At 41.9% G+C, this 18,356-nt stretch overlaps 1 protein-coding gene across 1 annotated transcript in view; it reads left to right on the forward strand.

The window, feature by feature from the left end:
• The first annotated feature begins 925 nt into the window (after positions 1-925).
• The window catches only part of Nwd2 (NACHT and WD repeat domain containing 2), a 158,459-nt gene continuing 141,028 nt past the window's right edge, over positions 926-18,356 (forward strand). Inside the window, exon 1 of the mRNA XM_021163584.2 lies at positions 926-2,141. Coding sequence (XP_021019243.1) covers positions 1,991-2,141 — 151 coding nt within the window. The 5' untranslated portion in view covers positions 926-1,990. The remainder of the gene's footprint in view (positions 2,142-18,356) is intronic.

Below are 18,356 nucleotides of genomic sequence, written 5' to 3' on the forward strand. Positions count from 1 at the left end.
TGAATTAATTGACTAGCTGGCTAGGTTATCCACAGGAATTCTTCGTGGGTTCTGTGAAATCATCACAGAGTAACAAGTGCTGTCTGCTTCAGGCTCTCAGGAGTAGTTGGAGCCTTAAAAACCTAGAGACCCAGTTCTTCCAAAGAGGTTAGCCCAGAATGAGTGTTGGGTGTGGGGTGCTCTAAGACTGTAAACAGCACTATGTAGGACTTCACTGCCACCCTCAGGACCCAGAGGAAGTGCAGACGATGGGGATGCCAGAAGATGCCCAGTATAGGAGTCTTCAGGTGAGAAGATAAACATACCATGAAGCCACTAGCTATCATTTTGTTTGAGACGGGGTCTCACACTGTATATAGTCCAGGCTGCCCTGGCCTGGCACTAGCAAAAATCCTACTACCTCAGTTTCTAAGAACTGGTAATTTGAAACATGAGCAACCAACTAAGCTCTGTACCCACCCACCCTCTCCCCAGTCTCGAGGGTGGGGTGGGATGCTCTCTAAACTATGATCCTGACCCAACCTCAGAATGAGAAATCTGAAGGTCCAGCTTCAAGGCACGCTCCAAATACTCCCTTCTTCCCTACTTCCCCATTCAACAGAATCACTCTTATCTCCTCTCCTGGAGTTTGTAGGGTTTCAGAGGGTAACAGCAATTTCACATTTGGACTTCTCTGCATCTCATGCCACTTGGGATCCTGCGGAAGTTCAGACCTTGGCCCCAGGATGCACAGTCTGGGGCCAGCCAGATCCCCCTCAAAGGAAGTGATTCAGGCTCCTGCAGTGAGTGCAGATTACCAACAACCTTGAGCCAACTTTGCCACCTAGGCCCCCAAACTAAGGCCCCTTGCACTTTGCCAGAAGTGGGGCGTGGCAGAGAGTCTCTTTCTCTGTAGTTGCATCCTTCCCTTGAGCCACAACTCACACCCACTACTGCGTGGGGCTCCCACTACCCTGGAAGCCGCTTGGCTCCTGCGCCCCGCAGGAGGGCGAACAGCCAGGAAAGGCTTCTCAGCGGGAGCAGGGAGGCTCCCTGGGTCCTTTAAAGGTCTAGGAGAACTGCCCGCAGAGACTCGCTCCCCAAAAGGGTCCGCGACCACGCGGGGAGGGCCACGTGAGCATCGTGGCTTAGCTATAAAAATCCCCCGATTGCACGAGCGTGGGGAGAGAGCGCCGAGGCGAGACGTGGCCTCCCACGCCACGAGAGGCAGGGAGAACCTTTCTCAATGCCTGGAGCTTTAATGCTCCAGCCCCTCAGCGTGTGGTGTGGAGGAGCGTTGAACTTTGGGGGACTTGGCAAAGGCTTGCAGACGCCCGCGCGACTGGATTCCCGCAAATGCACAGAGCTGGTTTGACCTTTAGGGGAGTTGGAGGGAGGATAGCAGGAATCTCGGGCAGATCGATCTCCTGTCCTTCACTGAGGGAGCCGCCTGGGGTTCTGGTGCGAGTCCTCCTAGGAAACCAAGAGGTCCCCGAGCTGCCCCCAGCCCGCGTATCTACACCGCAGCCGCCCCGTGAGCCGCGTTATTTCCGAGAGTCCTGACCGACTCCCGCCACCATCTCCTAAACTTTGACCTGCTCTGGTCCTCCGCCAGGTCCCCGACGCCCGGCTGCCCCCTCCTCCCGCGGTGGACACCAGTGGGGACATGGCTACTGGCTCCAGGAGAGGAGCGGGCTCTTCTCGGCGCAACCTGGCACCGCCCGCGTAGCATCCTCCACGCTGACCTCCTGCGCTGCGGCGCCGAACCTCGGGAGGGAGTCAAGGCAGTCCTCAGAGGTGTAGGAGGCAACAACAACTGGGGACCCGAGGGTCCCTATGGCCGCTGCTCCAGAGCGGCTGCTGAGCGCTGTGAAGCTCGCCGGCTGCGCTCAGAGCTCCGAGCGACTCTGAGCTGCTTCGCCGGCGGACATCGCCCTCGCGGGACCGCGGAGGGTCAAAGACCCGAGGAGCAGAGACGGTGGTGGCGGCTGATCTTCCCTCCCACAGGGCGATGTGGCCGGCCGGTGCGGGCACCAAGCTGCCCTGTCCCCGGGACTCCGCGCTCCGGCGGGCGGCGTTCTCTGGTAATCTCACCGCCCTGCCTTCTCACCTGGTACCCGCCGGTCGCAGCGTCCGGGTCTTCATCAGCGCCAACCCTGAAGGTAAGTCCCTTGGCCCTTTAAGTAGGTCTGTCGGTCCTTCCTTTGATCTGCGAGGGTCCGAAAGTGTGTGGGGCCCGCACAGCCGGGTACACCCTGCTTCCCTGCGCTCCCTGCCTCCCGCTGCAGCCCCAAGCGCGTGGGAATTTCATTCCAATCCCTTAATTTTCTTGAACTCATCTGCTCCCCTGATGACTACTAGGACACACTTGTCTTCCAGGAGTCAATCTAAAACATCGCCAAGGCGTTGTTAGTAGGCTTTCTAGAAGATCAATTCTGCCTCTACTACTCCATCCCCTTTGCCTCTTTAATGGGTTTCTTTTGCCTAGTACACAAATAATAGCTATCCTCTGGTGGCCTGTGACTGAAAGGGGTTCCCTACTGTCACTTGTTCTCACTCAGGTGCCAAGTATGTTCCTTGAAACACTGGTCCTGCAGATAGAAAGGCCAGTGAAGGTCCAGGGAGCGGCTCCCCAACCCAGAGCTGAATTAGTGCTGGTCCACTCAGATGAGCTCATCTTAGTTGGGCACTGGGACTTGGTCTCTCCTGAGCAGGTCAAGCATGGGTCAAGCACCACCAGATAGATGCTGCATTGAGTAGTTCTCGGTTCCTAAGGTTAACTCTCCTTTCCAGTGAATGGTGAGAAAATGAAAGATGCACATAGCAAAGTGGAGAAGAGTTCAGGAGAGAGAGAGAGAGAGAGAGAGAGAGAGAGAGAGAGAGAGAGAGAGAGAGAGAGAGACTGACTTAAGAAGGATGTGTAAGATTATACAAGCTTGTTGTGAAATGTTCAAGAATGAACTTTTTCTGTACCCCAGCAAACCTGTGACCTAATTGAAGAAAAACAAAACAAAACAGTTAAGTTCACATTCAAATAATCACTGAAGAGTTTGATCCATTAAACATCCAAAGCTCTATTTTGTTGCAGTAAAAGGAAAGAAATGGTAACTTTCTGGAAACAAGCACTTCTAAAGGGGAGGGGAGAGCTACTGGAAATTTCTGGTAAAGTACTGGTGGTCACAATGGAATGGGGAAATAATTAATAAATAACACATAATTAAGGAGAGTTCTATGTGTGGAGGGAGGAGAGCCTGACTGCCTTTCCCTGAGCTTACAACTCACTTTCCTAGAACCTAATAAAGGATGCTTTTAGGAAGACCTGACAACATTAAGAATCCTTCCATAGCAAGTATACCAACCAGGACTTGGGCATGGGATATGTTTAAATAACCATAAAATGGACAACCTTGTTAAAGTTAGGGTTCAGGAAATCTACAAGTCTCAGCATAATGGCTAAAAGAATTATGTTAGATGATGTCTAGTCTTGCCATTTTCAGTTATCCAAGGTTTTCTTAAATGCCACACGAATTGTTTGCCCTGCTGTGAAGCCAACTAAAACTCTCATCGTGTCCTTTAAGAAAACTGCTTCTAAAGTAGTGTGAGTGTTCTGTTAATGTAATCAGTGGTTAACTTGTTTCTTGCTTTAAATGTGCCTTTTATGGGATTGCATGATAATGAATTGATGCTGCCAGCTTATGTAGAAACTGGAAAACAATTAATATAACTTGTGTTACACCTGCACCTGCATGGTATTCTTCGAACTCTCAACTTAGTTGCATTAAAAACTTAAACACACACTAAGCAGAGGAAAGCAAGCAAACACAAACCACCCCTATTGGTCAAATGATTTTGCTGGACAGTTTCCAGGCTGGTCTTAAAGGACCAGAAATGTGAAACTTACTTGAGAAGTTTTAGTAGAAGCAGGACTCTGAATTTTATCCAGGTTGAAGAGCCAAGGGCATATTGAAAATAGGCAGAGATGGGCATTTTTAATGCTCTCAATCTGAAGCCTTAAAATGCTGGGAAATGCTCCATCTGAGGCAGCACTTTACCATGGCATCTTTATGGATGCAATTTAGAAAGTGAGTGCTTGTGTTTCAGTAGCATCCAATATTAGATTCTTGGACAATACTAAAGATAAAGAGCCTTTCCACTGTCAAATTAAGACAAAAGACATTATCTCATGTTTCCTTTAGAAGCAGAAACCCAATTTGCGTTATACTCATAAAGCTGTTTTGTGTTGAAGGCATAGTAGTTTTTGTTTTGTTTTGTTTTGTTTTGTTTTGTTTTGTGAAATCCAACAAAAGTCTTGCTGAGGGGATTGGTTTTTAATAGGTATTGCTTTACAAAACTAGTGTGGAATTGGAATTTCCCTCTCCACAATGGCAGCAATATGTGTCTTCAGAATGGATAGTTTCCCATGTATTAGCTCATTCATTTTTATTTCATTCTCTAATAGCCTCTCTAAAAGTGGTGGATAAAGGAATTCTTCCTATTCTACAGGTGAGACAACTAAGGCTGTGTGCAGTGAAGCTACGTTTCTAGAGTAGTAAAGAAGAGTGAAATAAGCAGACCCCATAGGAAACTTAAAATCCTTATGTTGCTGTTCTTTGCCAGTCTAGCCAGCACCCAGATCCCTGTAAATGTCTCACATCTACATGGCCAAATATGGTGGGTTCGTGCTGCACAGAATTGTTTAACTCCAAGAATATGAGCAACTAAAAGGGAACATAACCAGCCCAACCCACTTCTTCCCACTGAGAGGGAGTCATGGGACATGAAACAGAATTTCAGATTGTAAAAGACTTGTCCTTCTCCAAAAGTATATTTACATCTGACCTGTCTTTACTGCATAGATGATGCTGGGTACTTTGCAGGGTGAGACCATCACATTATCCAGACTTAATTTATTGAATGGACTTCACCTAGTCTCACTCTAATTCATTTATGCCATACTTCTAATCCTTGGAAGTTTTTGTGTCATGTAACCACTGCTTTTCTTCTGGAACAACGTTTATACTTCTGTGGAAAAAAAAATGTTTTCAAGACACATACAAAATTGTCTACTGTGATTAGCTTAACCAGCCTAAACAGATGGAAAGGAAAGGATACTGCATGAGTTTCCTAGATATTAGAATATAAAGGCTTTCATATTCCATATATCTATTTTGAAGGGTAAATTAAATAAAACCTTCATACAATAGAGAGATAAGACATTCCCTTTGTTATTGACAAAGAATGATTCAAGCCCATGATCCTGTACCCTGTAATTTCCCGGAATAGATATGAGTTGGTAATCTCTGCTGTCTCCCCTGAGAAAATGAGTATTTTCTATTCAATATGTGGGGTCTGGATTATCAGACATGCCACACATGTGTCTATAAGAACCCTTCACTTTAGTAAATGTTGTGTAGTGCCTTCCCTAAATGCTAGAAATGTCTGTCTGATGGCATTAGTCATGTGTGATGGCTGGGTACCGAATAGTATGACTAAGAATCTGAATTTTATTAATTTTAATAAATTTAATGATATAAACATTGCATCACTTAATGAACTTAATTACATATAAATGTGGCCACTGACACAAAACTTTAAGTGATTCGCAACCTGTGGGTTGTGACCCCTTTGGAAGTTACATATCAGATATCTTCTGCATATCAGATATTTACATTATAATTCATAAAAATACAAAAATTATAGTTATGAAGTAGCAACAAAGTACTTTTTTGGTTAGGGGTCACCACAATATAAGAAACTGTATTAAAGGGCCATAGCATTAGGAAGATTGAAAACCACTGCTCTAAGTGGATAAAGACAATAAGCGGCTTCATGTCAAATAAAGTTTCAGGCTATGCCATCACTCAAACTGAGGGCAGTCTGTTGTTCACTAAGACTTGGGGATTTTGATACTGCAGCTAATAGATATGGACTTTATTGGAGAATGTGATTTAGTCTATGCAAACTCAGTTCCCCCAAATCAAATCCACAACTACACAGAGTTCCCAACTCCCAGAGGAGGAGCAGATAATTGGGCCTCTTCCCCAGGACAGAGTTGACCCTTTTCAAATCTAAAACATGGGTAAGAAGAAGAATTGGAGCTTTCCCGGAAATACTTAAAGAAGTTTCCCAGCTTCTGTGCTTAGATTTTCCTTCCAAATGAAGCCATCCAATGAGAACAGAGTAGACCATAGCATTGTGTATTCAGGGCTACTATGCTAGTACGATTCACTATACATATGAAAAGAAATCAGGAATGGAGAAAACCTCCCCAGCATTCATCATTATCCACGTCCACTTGGATTTTCCAACTGGTCACGTTTGAGTGTTGTATACTCACACCCAGTTTTGATGACTCAGACCATTCCCATTTCCTGTTCTTTGGTCGTGTGACTTTATATCTTCCCAGACTCTAATTTATGCCTTAAGATCTTCAGTTGGAAATTATATTCTCCATCATCATGGAGGCCACAGAAGAGATGACATCCTGTCTCATGGCCACACAAGTTCAGTGCTCACAGGTTCAGTGGAATGGAACCTCTGGTCACTTCAATTAATTTGCATTTCTACCCAAACAAAGAAATAAGTGCACCATGATTCACAAGATACCTAAAATTTTTTTTATTCTTACCTTTCTATCACACTAACCATTCATGGCTCCCTTTTCTGCTATCTTTATGTATAGCCAAGAAAATAACTATAGCCAATGCATATGCATGTACTCGTGTACATATATATACACATACAGATGACTTGATGACCCAAGAATATCTTTAAAAATAATCAAGAATCTTGAAGGAGAATATGCCAACTTTGCCACTTCATGATAAGCATACGTGGAGCATTACTAATATACAGACATTAAAAGTCAACTGATTGTGTCTCCTCGGTCCTTAGGCAGACATTACTGGAGAAAGTGGGAGTTCTAATTATCAATAAACTTAATAGACTTTTTAGTCAAGCATTCTGGGCTTGTATTTTCAATCTGCTATTCAATACTACTTCTGAGCAAGTTCAGCTCCTTTGTCTCCAGGTTCGTAATGCATGAAAGAAGATGACAGCAACTGCTGCATAGGTTAGAGAGTAGAGTAAATAAGCTAAAGCACACAGCACACTTACTTGCACAAGTGCTGGCTACATAGGAAACAATAAAGGTTTGGTTTTTTTAAATCATTGTCTTATTTTCCAGTGATATCCAGGCAATGTGTAGACGTATCTATGACAGGAACAAGGTATGCATCAGTCATTTGTTAAAACTTGGCTACAAAAAAGAAACCTTTCTACTCTAGACTGTTCATAGAATTGGGTGTTTTCAAAGCTCACTGCAAAGCTTTCAGAATAAAGTCAGGACAAGCATTTAGGTCCCATTGCAAAAGCATCCACCCAGAGGACAGAATGCTGTAGAAGTGCCCATGGATACCAAATAGCCAGCAGCCTCTGCAAAATGACATGTTTGCTAAAAATCACATGTCAGATGCCATAAGCAATAGTAGAAGAATTTCTCCATTGCCTTCCATTCAGATATCATGCATCCCCAGGGAAGGATAGTATACTGGTCCAGGGCTACACTTATCTGCACATTGTTCTCCAACTGTAGAGAGACATATGAATGGAGAAAATGATATTGAGGATTTTTTTCACTGTGTATTTTCACTTACATATCTGTACTCATCATCTTCAAGAGTTATATTCTCATGTCCAGCTTTGATAGGCCAGAAATGCAAATGGCTGTCCTTACACCCAACAAGTCTAAGAAGTTCCATGCTTCCAGCCCATATTCTGCAATGGAGAGGATGAGACAAAGGGGTAGAGGATCTTCAGCACCAAGAAACAATGTGGAGCCCAGGAGGAAGCAGACACATTCATTCCTTCAACTAAAAATGTTCTTGAACATTCAGTTCTAGGTGGATGCCATGCATCCATTCAGCAGTCACCATACAGACCATGTCTCTGCTCTGATGGAGTTTGTCCACATCCAATAATGTATGTGATATATGTCATACTAGAGATACAAGAGCAAAGATAAAAATTAAAGGTAAAGAGTAAAGAAAGAGAGCAGAGGAGCAGTCAAGAAGCACCAGGGAGCCGGGCGGTGATGGCACGCACCTTTAATCCCAGCACTTAGGAGGCAGAGGCAGGTGGATTTCTGAGTTTGAGGCCAGCCTGATCTACAAAGTGAATTCCAGGACAGCCAGGGCTATACAGAGAAAACACTTAAAAGCACGGCTTGGTCCAGAGGTACAGGAGATACACAGATACTTATCCATCTGGCCTCATGGTCTAATGTCCCAGCTACAAATCTTTCAACATTCTTTTTATATCCTGTTTTTTTATCCCATTTTCTATTTTAAAAGATGTCTGCAGGTTTGGGATCTCTATTTCAGATGTCTGTTGCCAACCTACTCCAAGACATAAATACTTAAAACAACAATTTATCACTTTTCCAAATTCTGTGATTGGGAATTCAGACAGGACTCGCTATTCCATGCCTGTTAACCTGTGGTCCAGCCCATAAAATATTAGTTTGAGGAAGAAAGTAATGTATGCTCCTGGGCACAGGTCAGCTTCCAAAGGGCAAGAGTGTGCCGGTGAATGGGTGGAGCTGCCTGCTTCACTCTTACCAGGGTTTGCAGTTGTGGAGGGAAGTGAGAGGATACAGATTGCTGAGGAGACTTCCTCTCCAGAAGAGACCTCCCTCTGGTCAGAGAACAGCCTCCACTACTCAAAGTCTTTGTTTCCTTTTGAACTTTCATATACAGTGAATTCTATCCATTACCATTACCCAAGACAAATTATTATTCAGATTAGAGCTACAGTCTTAAATGGTACGAAATAGATGCTTTGGTAAGATGTGTAACAGAAAAGCTGGGGTATAGCTCGGCGGCATGGTACTTCCTTTGCAAAATAAGTCCTAGAATTCAACCCCAGCAGAGGAAAGCTAATATAAACACAAGGAGCCATTAAAGATGTAAGATAACAATGCCAAGAACTACAAACATCAGATGTCTATAAACTGGGAGCTTGGCATGGCCTTGAGAAGAGAGCACTTCATCTCTTTTAACTGAAAAATAAAATTTGTAAAAACTCGCAAATGTCTTTTTAATGGCAAATGTGAGAATGTTTACAGAATAATAGGAATTGGTTGAATTTGGCAAAGTAACCCTAAGGGCTTGTTTGTTTTAAATCAAGATGAGAATATTAGTATTTCTTGAAATGCTGGAAATGCACTTTGTTCAGACATTTCTAGCATGAACTCACACAACAACGTGTATTTCCCTGACTTAATGAGAAAATGTTCACAAGTAACCATCTTTGTGTTTAAGCACTGCTCAAACTCAAATCCAAGGCATCCCAGAAGAACTTGTGTAGGCCCTTGGACATCAAAGGTTATCTACTGTCAAGCATGGAACAAGAATAACAATAAAATTCCAATAAAATTCCATTTTAAGTTTTTCTCTGTGTGATCATGTGACTTAAATAGCTATAAAGCCTGCAGTTTTAATTTACTCAATAATCATGAAAGTGCTACGTTGTAAAATATGTCTATAAGAAAGCAGGGTGATACTGGCATAGAGATATCTTGTATCAATTCTCCAGAGCTCTGCCTGTCCTCACAATTTCTGTTGAAGACGAAGATTAATTCCTCAGATTAAAATGTGTTGCATGGTGCATAATTGGCCAAAGGAGTTTTGTGATAGAAACATAATAAAAAGATCAGAAACCACAGGTCAGAATAATAACAATACCCCTTCTAATTAAATGCTTCCTTAAAGCCTCATTTTAAATCAAAACAATTTCAAAGACTCTGAGGTGGGCCCTCTAACCAGAGGAAAACCAAGGTGACTGGATCTCACTCCTCTAGGGATTGCAGAAATGAAACTGCACAATAGAAAGGGTATCCTTTGCAAGACCTAGGGGCCTCTCTTCCCAGTGATGGCCGACTAGGCCATCTTCTGCTACATATGCAGCTAGAGACACGAGCTCCGGGGGTACTGGTTAGTTCATATTGTTGTTCCACCTATAGGGTTGCAGACCCCTTCAGCTCCTTGAGTGCTTTCTCTAGCTTCTCCATTGGGGGTTCTGTGATCCATCCAATAGCTAACTGTGAACTTTCAGGATAGCATTTGAAATGTAAATAAAGAAAATATTTAATAAAAAAGAAAACAAGAAAGAAAGAGAGACAGGCCAGACTAAATCCTAGCATGTAGATGAAAGTGTAACACAAAATTTCGTCCCTAGCTGAGGAACAAACAACTGGCAATAGTTAACTTCTGGAAGAGGAAGCATCAGATGTTTGTATGAGTCTAGTCCCTGATAAGTTAACCAGGCTCCAGTGGGAGGCTACATGTACAAGAGTATTTGGGCATCACAAATTGGACTTGATTGGATTAAATAAAGGACAAAATTGTGGTTATTTGGGAAGGTGCTTGGATCTAGGAGGATTTGGCGGAATGGGAAGTAAATAAGATCAAAACACATGTGTGGAATTCTCAAAGAACTAACAAAAATATATACTAAAAATTTACTCCATACTATAGCCTAAATGTTGAACTGCCTTAAAATTTTTCTCTGTAAAATTATTGGCATGCTACATTCTCAACATCCTATAGCGTTCTAAGGAATGAACAAAGTATAAACAAGTAAACAAGTGGGCACTTTTGTTGTTTGTTTTGGTGCCCCTCTTGCATGATGCTAAGACTATTCGCTCCTATCTGATACATTGTGATTATAGTGTGACTGTTCTAATAATACCTGTTGGTATCCCAATATTCTGAGTTCCAGAAGAATTGCCCATTAAGCTGTTCCATGATTTTGGTAACTCACACCTCCAAGTTCTACGTTATTTTATTAAACTGGTTTCAAAGGAAAAAAAAAAGAGAGAAAGAGAGAGATAGAGAGAGAGAGAATAAAAGAAAGAAAGAAAGAAAGAAAGAAAGAAAGAAAGAAAGAAAGAAAGAAAGAAAGAAAGAAAAAAGAAAAAAGAAAAAAGAATGAAAGAAAGAAAGGGTATCCTTCACAATGCTGCCATTACAACAGTGTCTTTCAGAGAGATTCTGGCCACAAAATCCATTTCTTTATAATGTTCTTTCAAGCATCAGATACAAGGTTTTCTAGATTCCCGCTGTGTCCCTTGGACTCCTAATTAGTTGGCATGGACAAGCACAAAGGAAGGGAAAGCTACAAATTGCTGCCTTCCTATTTTTTAGAATCATACATCTAAGACACAGGGCAAGTACAACTTGCCCTGTCCAAAACTATAAAGATTGCCATTTGTAATCTACATGCTTCCATAAAGAGGCTGAGTCAAATGGCTAGAGTTAAGTGGTTGCATCTTGTGTCCTCATCAAGCATGAGCCGCTCATACTTAGCCAAAAGGACAGACTCAGTGAACGGGATGAAGTCTAAAGGACAGATAGTGGGAAAGCGTTATGAGAAAATAGCTGCAGGTTATGAGAACAAATCTAGATCAAGAAAGGAAAGTTTTGAAGGCCAAGTACTTGTTACTACAAAGGCCAATCGAATCCAAAGGCCAATCGAATCCAAAGGCCATCAGCGAGTGAGCAAAGAACATGATAAAACGTCCTTAATTTTCCTAAATGTGAGAAGAGTAACCTCGGATTTTACTACAATCGCTAGGACTAAAAAAACTAGCTATCGGGATTGCAGGTGACTGAGAATAACTTGAATAACATCTTCACTATTGTTGTTGCATACAATGGGCTTTGGGCACATATGAATTGGGAAGGTCTTGGGAGTCTTGTGCTCAACTCCTATGATGAAGTGAGGACAGCAGAAAGGAGCAAAATCAATAATGATGATGATGATGGTAGTGATGATGATTTTGACAATAGTAATAATAAATGTTAATCCTATAAACTGTAGCTGAAAAAATATTGTTAAATGATTTTCAAGACAATAACATGACTTACCATTAATACAATTTAGATTCAACTATGTGTTTAAATATCTGATATAGGGCTAAAGAGATAGCTCAGTGGTTCAGAGTACTGACTGCTCTTCCAGAGGTCCTGAGTTCATTTCCCATTTTCAAGCAATCATATGGTGGCTCACAGCCATCTGTAACAGGACCTGATGTCCTCTTCTGGTGAATTTGTGTGTGTGTGTGTATGTGTGTGTGTGTGTGTGTGTGTGTGTGTGTGTGTTTGTAGACAGCAACTGTGTACTCACATAAATAAAATAAGTAAATACATAATTCTTTTTAAATAAAAGAAATAGGAGCTAAGCCTGCAGGATCCTATTAACAAAAGAGGACTGCCAGGATGCACATCCCCATGAAGACCTTGTGAGCAATGTGACCTGTGAGTCACATAGAGCTGGGAAGGAAACAGTTCTGAAAACATCCCGGCTAACTTTATGATTGGAACAACGTTCTGGAGCAGCCCCCATTACACAGAGGAGGCTGGTTTCCAGGGATGTCAGGGTAGGTGCAGGAGTTGCTCCTTGAGAGGAGTTACTCAGTAAAAATAAGGGATTACTGTGAAGAGAGAAAAGAAGGGCCTAATTAATATCAATCTCTAAAAAGTAGGAATTATTCCCCAGAAGTGGGATATGCTTCATTTCTGAGTCAACAGAGATATGGGTCCATGTTAAAGCTGAGTGAAAAAAAGAAAGCAATGGTCAGTTAGTAATGCCTGCTGTGGAATGAAGATTAGCATTTATCACTATACTATACAGTATATTTTTTTAATGTAAACTTAGTGGGGTTGGGGGAAGGTGGTAAGAGCAGCAGGAGAAAGAGAGAGAGAGAGAGAGAGAGAGAGAGAGANAGAGAGAGAGAGAGAGACAGAGATAGAAAGACAGAGAAACAGAGACAGAGAAACAGAGAGAGTTTAATTCTATGTCCTTTGGCCGAAGCAGAGAACACAAGCAGACAGCAGGAGAAATTATACTGGTGAAAATAACTGGGAAGGCATTCTTGCTCAAGTGACAAAACTGATAGAATCACAGCTTTCCAGAGGGAGAGAGATGTGTTGAAACTGTTAAATATACTGAAAATATACTTGCGTCAGGCAGAACCTGCGTGCCAGTCTGTTGCTAGGGAGAATGGCTTCAGCAAAAGATCACCATACTTAGTGGATGGCACTGTAGAAAACGCTAACAAAAATAAGATCCAGAAGTAACTGAGGCCACGGTGTGATAAGAAGAAAAAGCTTCAAATGATGCAAAAATCCCTCTGTGAGAAAAATCTTCTAAGCTGATCCCAAAGACATGAAACTGTGGAGCTAATATTTAAGGCCATATGCCCTACTCACAAACTGGAATAATCCATTATTTTAGACCATTTTTCTATTGCTACAACAAAGTGCCCCAGGCTAGAGGGTTTGAATTCATAGTTGAGAAGATCACTAAACATCTCATCCACAATTGTTTGACCCTGGTGAGGGTCGTCATCACCCATGGCCAGTCTACCCATGGCAGAAGCATATGCAAGAGGGAGAAATCGCACAGCCAAATAAGAAAACAGAGTGATTCGGTGGCCGGGTTCGCTCATTTTATAGTGACTCGTTCTCTCGCAACCCATTAATTTCTTCTGATGGTGACATCCTGCTGTGAGATCCCACCTCTGCAGGGTACTGAAGTCTCTCCACTTTGTACAAAAGCAATTTCAATTAATAATGTTGGTATTACATAAGAAAAAAAAAAAGAAAACCATTCAGGCCTGTTTTCCCATGAAAATGTTTTCTAGTTTTCTTCCCTGCTGCTATGAGAAGCACTATGACCAAAAGCATCTTAAGGAAGAAAGGATTTGTTTCTGCCTTTAGTTACTTGAACAAGAACACTGACGAATGTTGTTCTCCTCGTTGCTTTCTTGCTCATATTCAGCTACCTTTCCTATAAAGCTTAGACCCACCTGACTAGGGATTGTGTGACCCACAGTGCCTGCTTCTTGCTCCATCTAGCAAGAATATGTCTCATAAACATGCCCTCAGGCTGGTCTCATGGAGTCAGTTGAGGTTCATCTTCCCATATGTGTTAACAACCAGAATTAGCTGTCAGAAATCTACCCTTGTCAGCATAACACACCAACACATTTCTGTTAAACGGTACCATTCCTTTATTTCAAGGTCTCCCGCTCAGTTTAAAAGTCTCATAGTCATTTTTAAAGCTCGACACTTTGTAACTCTAAGGTCTCCTTAAAAGCTCAAGCCTTTCACCTGTGGCCACCTATAATATCCAAACCAGTTTATGTAACTTCTTGATCAGAGAGGGAAAGATCAGGGAATGATTGCAATCATATCAAAGTAAAAAAATTCAACAGCATCTATCAATGTCCAGCATCTGGGACTTAACCATGATATTCTGATTCCCAAGTGCTTAGGCTGTGCCTCTTTACCTTCTCTGCCACCAGAAACACATGCAGACAAGTCTTAAGGCTCAGGCTTGCTCCACACCTTCAATGTCCTGGGTGGACATCCCACACTCCTGGCACCTCCAATATCTTGAGTCTCCAGCAACTGAGACTGCATCTTCACTCGTGATCTCTCTTTGAGGAGTCTGACCCTGCCACATGGTACCAGGCCTCAAAGGTTCTCCATGACCCCTCAGTCTTGTATCTTGCGTGCCTTTAAAACCAGGTAGGCAAGTCTTACACCTTGTCAAGTTCTGCTAGTAGCTCGATATGTAGCTTTGGTCTCTGCCAGCCTCCATGTGCTGACTTTATGGGAGTTCTTCCCTAAAAGGTTTCACCTCAGTGATGCCGGACTGTTACACCTTGGTAGTTCAACTGGAGTTGAAGAGCATGCATAGCCCCAGTAAGCTGGAAGGTCTCCCTTCCAGTGTCTTAATCAAAATTACCCTACAAATGGCCCTTATAGAGGTTTTGCTTCCCACCTAAAACTTTACAAACCAGACCTCCATTATCTGAATTTCTCTCCACATTGTTATTTACCAAACTCCCATAGAATAGCCCACTAAGCTCTGATGGCTTTTTCCATCCCAGAGTTCTAAATGCTTCTACGAGCTTCCAAATAAATAAACAAACAAACAAACAAATAACTATGGTCAGGTTCATGACAGTCACAACCTACTCCACTTTCGGCTGTAGTTTGTTTTGTTTGCTTATTTGTTTGTTTGTATGGATGCTTGGGGTTTGGTTGCTTCATTTGGTTTTTCTGCTATAATTTTTTTAAAGGTAATTTGGGGAAGAAAGGATTTAACTCAGCTTACAGGTAACAGTCAGAATAATTATGGGAAATGACCAGGATCTAAAAGCCAAACCCCAGATACTGGTTCTGTGCCTTTCCTGTGTTCTATCTGACGGTACCGTCAACAGAATCTGGATTCAAAAGAACTGAAGCAAAAGATGCATAGATGTCACCGCTTTTACATTTCATGAGAAATCTGGGTAGGACCCTGCAGTAGAAACAATGGGGTGAGGTTGCTTCCTGAGATGTTCTCTGGCTCACACTCACCTGTCTTTCCGATTCAGCCCATGCCCACCTGCCTACAGGGAGCTGGATTCCTTCAGCATCAATCAACAGTCAAGAAAGTCTCCCTGTAGAAATGCCAACAGGCCAATCTGATAGAGACAATTCTTCATGTAATGTTATTCTCTGCTCAGATGTGAAAAGTTGACAACCAAGACTAATCAAAGCTGCCATTTTCAGACATCATCTTCAGGGTCATGAGAGAAAGGGCAGTCTTAAATCAGGCAGATTTATAACTTGAAAACTGCTGAATAAGACATTTAACAAAGTGTCAACAGTTTTGCAAACATGGCACATAAAGAGGTGAAGTCTATGAATCTTTTGATTCAATTCTTTTGAATCTAGATTCTATTGACTGTTCCATCAGATCAGACATAGAAAAGGCATAGAGCCAGCATCTGACCACTTCCATAATTATTCTGAAACAATCATTCTTGGAATCCTACTACCCAGTTTAGAAGCCTCAATAGAGAATCACTAACAACCAATACCGCGTTGCTCACAAGGAACAGGAGCTATGTTGGTAGTGGCTCTGTATCCCAAGGCAGAATGACTAATGACATAACAGAAAAAACTAGCCCTCCATCTCAACCCTCTGCAAATTGCAAATTCAGGAATAGAATAGCAGCAATTGTTCTAGGCCACTGATTTTATGTTGTTACATTGCAACATATAGATGAGAGTAATGAAAATAAAGCAAGTGCATGTATGGCTACTAATAAAGAATTGGTGAGGAGGCAAGGTCCTTGTTTAAAATTCAAGGTTTGTTAAAACTTGAGTATGATGTTTGATTTCTTCCTGTTCCACTTCTTTTCTGAAAATTGGAGACAATAACAGCTAACCTTAAAAGGCTGTTGTGAGCCAGGTGTGGTGGCACACACCTTTAATCCCAGCACTCGGGAGGCAGAGGCAGGTGGATTTCAGAGTTTGAGGCCAGCCTGGTCTACAAAGTGAGTTCCAGGACAGCCAGGGCTATACAGAGAAACCCTGTCTCAAAAAAACAAAACAAAAAAATGCTGTTGTGGCTTATAATAAGGACACATGCTCCACTATGTTCATAGCAGCCTTATTTATAATAGCCAGAAGCTGGAAAGAACCCAGATGTCCCTCAACAGAGGAATGGATACAGAAAATGTGGTACATTTACACAGTGGAGTACTTCTCAGCTATTGAAAACAATGAATTTATGAAATTCTTAGGCAAATGAATGGAACCAGAAAATATCCTGAGTAAAGTAACCCAATCACAAAAGAACACACATGATATGTACTCACTGATAAGTGGATATTCTCCCAGAAGCTCAGAATCCTTCTTAGAAGGGGGAACAAAATACCCATGGAAGGAGTTACAGAGACAAAGTTCAGAACAGAGTCTGAAGGAACCATACAGAGACTGCCCCACTTGGGGATTCATCCCATAAACAACCACCAAATCCAGACACTATGGCAGATGCCAACAAGAGCCTGCTGACAAGAGCCTGATATAACTCTCCCAGAGGCCTTTGCCAGTGCCCGGCAAATACAGAAATAGGTGCTCACAATCATCCATTGGACTGAGCACAAGGTCCCCAATGAAGGAGCTAGAGAAAGTATGCAAGGAGCTGAAAGGGTCTGAAAGCCCAATAGGAGGAACATCAATATGAACTAACCAGTTCTTGGAACTAACCCACCAATCAAAGAAAACACATGGTGGGACATGTGGCTCTAGCTGCATATGTAGCTGAGGATGGCCTAGTTGGTCATCAATGGGAGGAGAGGCCCTAGGTCCTGAGAAGGTTCTATGCCCCAGTATAGGGGAAGGCCAGGACTGGGAATGGGAGTAGGTGGGTTGGGGAGCAGGGGAAGGGGTAGGGGTAGGGGTTTTTCAGAGGGGAAACTAGGAAAGGGGATAACATTTGAAATGTAAATAAAGAAAATATCTAATTAAAAAAACATTGCATCGAGTCACACAATAAAGACATCCTCATATCTTCAGTAGCATATTGTTGATGGTTAAATTAATACTATTAAAAATGTATACCAAAATTCACTTAGTTCTCTACTGCTGAAACTGGTACTCTTTTTATATATCACCCATGTATAAGACTGGTTACTGTTTTTAGGAGATTTGTGCTGATTATGCTAAAAATAAAACCATGGGGTTAGGGGATATAACACATAGAGAAAAAAAAGACTGTTGTGGGAAAGACATAGATATTGTATACAGCATCTAAAGCAGTTGCTAAAACATAGGAAGGATGCAGAAATTATATAGCAGAGTTTATTAAGAGCCCTAGAAGATAGCTAAATGGACTACAAGTGAATGAGATTTATTTAAATCACTTCTTTTCCCAACTTCTTTTTAAATTGCAGCATGAAAAAGGCTATTAACTTCAACTTGCCTTGCCTCTGAAATCATGAATGCTTTTAGCTGGAAGAGATCACTTAAAGGCATCGTACTTTTGAAATATTGGTTTGAAACATAAATATGATGTCAGCCCAAACTGGGAGGTATTAGGTTAATAAGTTACTTCTCTACTAGAGCAGAAATTACCAACTCTTTAAAAAAATGTTCCTTTAAAAGAGAGAGAGAGAGATGAGTCTTTGAAATGATAGCAGACAGAGATCAATAGAATTGCATTCAAAGAGAATAAAAAGTTAGCACCTCCACTTTTTTAAAGGAAAATGTGCTAATCTCTTATTCTAAAAGTTATTATTTCTTTTACATGTAAAAAAGGTCCCTTTAATGTGGCTTTAAGCCTACATAAAGACTTTTCTGACTTCTGTTAATCTTTTAAACCTTACTGCACAGTTTGATTACCACAGATGTTTTAAAGCAACGTTTCCTGTGTGAAAGGCTATAAGAAAGAGAGAAAGAAAGAAAGAAAGAAAGAAAGAAAGAAAGAAAGAAAGAAAGAAAGAAAGAAAGAAAGAAAGAAAGAAAGAAAGAAGG

The sequence above is a fragment of the Mus caroli genome, chromosome 5 (assembly GCF_900094665.2).
Source record: "Mus caroli chromosome 5, CAROLI_EIJ_v1.1, whole genome shotgun sequence".
Classification (NCBI taxonomy): domain Eukaryota; kingdom Metazoa; phylum Chordata; class Mammalia; order Rodentia; family Muridae; genus Mus; species Mus caroli.